The sequence below is a fragment of the Microtus ochrogaster genome, chromosome 24, assembly GCF_000317375.1.
Source record: "Microtus ochrogaster isolate Prairie Vole_2 chromosome 24, MicOch1.0, whole genome shotgun sequence".
Classification (NCBI taxonomy): domain Eukaryota; kingdom Metazoa; phylum Chordata; class Mammalia; order Rodentia; family Cricetidae; genus Microtus; species Microtus ochrogaster.
Genome location: NC_022024.1, coordinates 1,284,438 through 1,289,880, shown reverse-complemented (window position 1 = coordinate 1,289,880; position 5,443 = coordinate 1,284,438). Strand labels below are relative to the sequence as shown.

Below are 5,443 nucleotides of genomic sequence, written 5' to 3'. Positions count from 1 at the left end.
ATCATCCAGGCAACTGGAGACACAAGGAGCAGGACAGCAAAGCATGGACGGAGACTGCAGGAGCTCTTCAGAAACTAGGCACCTCCCAGAAAGGAAGTGCGGGCACGGTGGTTTAACTTTCTTTCCTGTCTGCTAGGATTCCTTGAACTTTCCCCCAGACCTGACTGTTGAAGTGGACAAAGGTGCACAAGTGTGCGATGCACAACAAAGCACTGGTGTGAGACACGGAAGCAAATTTTTGTTTTTCTTGGGAAACAGGGGCTGTAGACCACACACGAAAAGGACGGGGAAAATCTCCACATGTCTAGGAAGGTAAAAAGAAAAAGATCTTTTCCTCCAAGGAGAAGAGAAACCAAAGGTGTCCTACCCTTGTGGACCGCCGATAGCTGCTGAAAAGAAGGTGTGTCGTGTCTCTCCCAGTGGCGGTGCTGGGGAAAGGCTAGGAGTTGTAAAGAAATGGGAGGTGTCTCTGATGTTTATTTTTGCCTAGCAACCCATCGCCAACTGCTACCCCAGCTGCGGTCCACAGGCGCCCGTCTGACTCCCCTTGTCCTAGCAACTGGAGGGCAGCGGTCACTTGGTGTCAGTAAATCAGGCAGGGCGTGTGTGGCCCTTCGGGAGGTGGCAGGGCAGCCCCTTCCTTCGTCCATGCTTGGGTCACCAGGCTCAGCCGCAGTCCCTCCTCAGGGCCTGACTTTCCCAGGTGACCCTTATACAACTAAGTTCTCTCCGTGATTAAATGGGGGAGAGGGGATGGCTGAGGCGCTGAGACGGGGGCGGCGGGGTGGGGGCACAGTATTGTCTGGGAGCAGCCATTAGGAGCGGTGTTTAGGGGCGTGATGGGAGAAGGAGGGATCTCTGCAGCAATTTCGGGAGGAGGCTGGCCGCGGTAGGTTGCGCGGCAGTGCGGGGAGGGGCGTCGCAGGGGCGCCGGGGACCCGGGGAGCGGGCAGATGGCTGCAGGGGAGGCGGAGGGCGAGCCGGAGCCGCAGTTTTCCCGGGAGCGGAGGGCGGCTCTGCGGAAGATCGGAGGGGGAGGGACTCCCGGGGTGGCGGGTGGGGGTGGGGTGGCAGCGAGCCTGTGTGGCTGGGGCAGGGGGAGTCCGGGGCGGGGCCTCGTCGGGGGCGGGGCTGGCCTTCTCGGGAGCGAGCCGCGGGTGCGAGCGTGTGTGCGAGTGTGCGCGGACGCGCGCGGGCCCGGGAGGAGGCTCCCGAGTGAGTGGGTCCCGGCGGCCGCAGCCTGCTCCCCTCGGCCCCGATGTGAGGGAATCGGGGAGGCCAGCGGTGCGGCAGGGGAGGGCGAGGCATGTGCACGGGCCGGGGGGTACAGCAGCCGCCCGAGGACGAGGGGGACGGCGGCGGCGAGGAGGAGAGCGGGGGGCTCGCGGCGGCGGGCCCGGGCCGAGGGGATGCAACGGACTGTGTGTGTCTGGCTGTAGCGGGCGCGAGGAGGCGACAAGGCGCGGGGGACCCGCGTGAGGGGCGACCAGGAGGCGGCGGCGGCGCCGACGAGTAGCGGCGGGACCGGCGGCGAGGGCAGCCCTGCCATGCACGTTCCTCTCCCGCGGCCATGTTAACCAGGAAACCTTCGGCCGCCGCTCCTGCCGCCTACCCGACCGGTAAGAGCTCCCAGACCTTGTCGGCGACGCTGGGCACCGGCGGTGCGCGTGGGTTTCCAGGGATCCCAGGATCCGGCAGGTTGGGCAAGGGGTGTCTGGAGCGCGGCCCGGTCGGTCGCTGCGCCCTTTCGGTGGCCCACCCTCCCCTCCCCCGGCCCGGCGACGTGGGCCACGGATCTCTGGCTCAGCGCTGCTCCCAGCCGGGTCGCGAACTTAACTTTGCAGCAGGCGGCTGCGCGCCGGGGAGCAGCGTCCCGACCCCACTCGTTTCCGTACGCCGCCGGCATTTCCCGGGCCGGGTGTCTCCTGCCATCTTTTCCTGGGAAGAGGGTGCTCGCTGGCCACCGGGGCGGGGGCGGGGGTCTGGGTGGCTCTCTTCTCCCCACCCTGACCCTCTTTTGTCTCCTCCCGCGTGTGGCTCCCAGGCCGAGGAGGGGACACCGCCGTTCGCCAGCTTCAGGCTTCCCCGGGGATCGGCGCCGGGGCTCCCCGAAGCGGAGTGGGGACCGGCCCGCCCTCTCCCATCGCCCTGCCGCCTCTCCGGGCCAGCAACGCTGCCACCGCAGCCCACACGGTGAGACCCCGCTCCGGGAGGGCAGCAGGCAGACCCTGGGCTTGTGGGGTCCTAACTGTGGGAAGAGAGGGCCGAATGCTCCACGCCCCTGGCAGGGGCCTGTCCTCGACGCCGCCCTATGCAACTTGGGCGAGCCCGGTGCTGATGCCACAAAGGAGATTCGTGGCGTGGGCCCCTCGCTTCCCTCTGGAGCCCGCCCACCCAGAGCTCCTTTTCCTGGGAACTTCCTCCTTGCGGCTTTCCTCCCCCCCTCTTTTTTTCATCTCTGCTTCCCAGAGCTCCCTTCCCCCGACCCGGTAAACATCTCCTCCCAACCCCAGGGGTAGTGGATATTTATAGAAACATATGTGTTAGGGGACAGCTAGGCCACCCTGCCCGGAAAATCGATCCCCCAAAGAGCCTCCGAGGCCTGGCTCCAGCCAGCAGGGAGCACCCGCCAATTGTCCCCCGCGTGTGTAAGCATGTTTTATGAGAGCTACAGGTTTGAGCACAGCAGAAATTGTAATTAACATTAACAAAAATAAGAACCACAGCAGTAGTCAAAACAAAACAACCCACCTCTGCAGTATTCTCTATATGGATATTACTCAAAAGGAAAAGGTCAGCTTTGGCTTGTAGGTGGCAAGGGAAGGGCACCTGACAAGGGCTGTGGTCCCTGAGGCCCTGTGGGGAAGGAGAGCAGAGTCTGAGATCGGTGGCTGCAGAGACTGGCAAGCTGGATTCGACTTGAGCATGTACCTTTTCTCAGTGCCCAGCGATGGCCTTTGGATGGTGACCTCAAGTCTAGAGGAGGTGTGCGCTTGGAGAAGGTGACGGTTTCAAAGATCTCTTTCCCAAAGACTCTTAGGGAGTGCGAGCACCCGAGGATGGTTCTGTGTGAGGTTGCATGCAGGGCATACGATTTTGTTGCTCAGTGAAAGTTGCTTGAAAGCACCATTTGTGAACTGCTGGGAGCATCTCTGGGGGTCATGTGTGTGACTGAAACTTGTTTGTTAAGGAAGACTTGAAGAAAGGAAAGACTTCAGTTGTCATTGGACCAATTTCACAGAAGACGTTTTGCTGTTCTCATTTGGTTTGTGTCAGGGTGTCTATCCTAGGGGCTGGGGATTCATTACACCCAGGTAGGAAGGATGTTATTGTGATAGGGGCACCTAGTCAGGAACCCGCCACCATTGGTTTTAGAGGTTTAGCTTTTCTGTTGTTTTGACTGGTTTAGAATCATCTGACAGTTTGGGAAATACAGCATCCATTTTTCTCCCCCAGTGTGTTGATGTGATCACGTGACATGGATGTGAACTGGAAAAGATGACTTGGTTTTCATCTGATTCCTAGCTTTGTTTAAGGGTGACCTTTACCTGGTCAGAACTTCCTTGCAATTGAAATATGTACTAAAATGGGAGAAGAAAAAATTGCCAGGAACACAGAAGCCTGTGGAGCACCAGAAAGGAGAAGATGGGAAGGTATTTCCCTGGAGAGATGCTGGTGTTTTGCTGGGGCCTGTGTGTGTGTGTGTGTGTGTGTGTGTGTGTGTGTGTGTGTGTGTTGGGCTGTTTCTAACTGAAAGGTACGTTTCAGTTGATCTGACTGTGCTTGGTTCTGAAAGTGAGGCTTTGTGTTTCCAATGTTGTTAGTTTTGAGTTGGTTTGTGTAACCTTACAGATTCCCCAGATCAAGGCCAGTCAGGAGGCTACAGACTCCACAGGTTAACTGAGCTGTAATGCGCTCCTTGGGGGCTAGTTCTGGAAACCAGTATGAGCTTTGTCTTAAATCCTAGAGCCTTTGCAGACTTCTATTCCCATGTGGTCCACATTCTCAGGAGTGTTTACATGTTTACATGTGCATTGGAAAGAACTGCTGTGGAATGAGGAGAGAAAGGGTACTCACTGAAAAATGGCCTTTTCCAGGAGTTTTCCTCATTTTGCCCCCAAACACATGACAGAGTCAGGAGCTTTGGAATTTTCCGTGTTCGTTTGTTTTCTACTTTTTGAGTGACTTTTATACTGTGGTAATTTCGTTTAGGTCAATTTGTCCTAAAAGTAAAACCAATAAGTATCCTTCTCGTTAATTTTTTTTTTTAAATAACAGTATGTGGGAGAAAACAAAATATTTTTAAATCTTTTCATTTCTATAAATTCCTAAGTACTGGTCTATATTTTTATAACTTTGATTCTTTAAATCACTCATCAATGATTCTTTTTAAACTCCTCAACGTTATTTCCATAATAACCCCCAATATTTCTAAGATGACTTTGGGAGGTCTTAAAATACTCAGAAGTCACCATACATGGAAGCATGTGTTTCTTGCCATTTTGGTATTGCAAGAGAAAAGGCACCACAGACTTCTTAGACTTCTGTTCATACAGAATTTTCAGTACTAAAATATTTCATGATTAGAAGAGTAGTTTGGAGGTCTCTCCACTTTAACACATCCAGTTGTGAGTATTTAAACCAGTGCCAGCATTTCTGCTTGTATTCTTCTTTGTTTTTGTGACATGTTATGTACTATGTTAGCAAATAGGCCCGGAGCAGGGTTTCTGACCTCAAAAGGCTGAAGTGGGAGGGAAGGGTTTGCAGTGTCCTTGAGGCTCTGATACGTCCTAGCAGATCTGGCTTTTCTGGGTGCCCCTCCCAGTATGTATCGGTTTTGTGCATTTGATTTTGCTTGTGACTTCAGAGTCCTGCACTGTTGGGGATCCTCAATCCTTTTTTTAACTGGAACTGCAAGTAAATATCTTTTAACTCCTGGAATGTGTAAGACTCTTGGGTGTTGCAAAATATCTTCTATGGGTACTTTTGAACCAGCGATCCTTTGCCTTGGAGGCCCGGCAGGATCTTGTGACTTGAGCCTCTTGGGATATTTCCCAACTCCCTCAGTGTTGACTTCATGTTTTCTTTTGAAGATGCAAACACTGTGGCTGAAGAATGACTTCAAGAGACATTTCTTGGCATGCGTGCACCTATTTAAGAGATAGCCAGTACTTACTGTGTATGTACCTGAGTTTATGTTAATGGGGACTTAAAAAAAAAGTGACCACCCTCCCACCCCATAATTTTTTGTAGCGCATTAATGATGAAACGGGTTACTGTAGGTGGCGAGGGGTGTTAGTAGATTCTGGGCATTGAGAGTGAGTAGGAGCTTGTCATTTGAGCAGTGGAAGGAAAGGGCTCGGAAGCAGCATCAGAGAAGGGTAGTAGTAGGAGCTGCCACTTGCTAAGTACTGTGCCCCAGACTTCACACGCACACACACAC

The 5,443-nt window shown here is 54.3% G+C and overlaps 1 protein-coding gene across 2 annotated transcripts in view; it reads left to right on the top strand.

The window, feature by feature from the left end:
* Nucleotides 1–1,547: 1,547 nt before the first annotated feature.
* Nucleotides 1,548–5,443, top strand: part of Dyrk2 (dual specificity tyrosine phosphorylation regulated kinase 2) — a 13,579-nt gene continuing 9,683 nt past the window's right edge. For both annotated transcript variants that reach the window (XR_003377960.1, XM_005357914.2), the window contains exons 1-2: nt 1,548–1,619; nt 2,045–2,193. Coding sequence is in view for 1 of the 2 variants with exons in the window: in XM_005357914.2 (XP_005357971.1) it covers nt 1,571–1,619; nt 2,045–2,193 (198 nt within the window). In the remaining variant the exon portion in view is untranslated. The remainder of the gene's footprint in view (nt 1,620–2,044; nt 2,194–5,443) is intronic.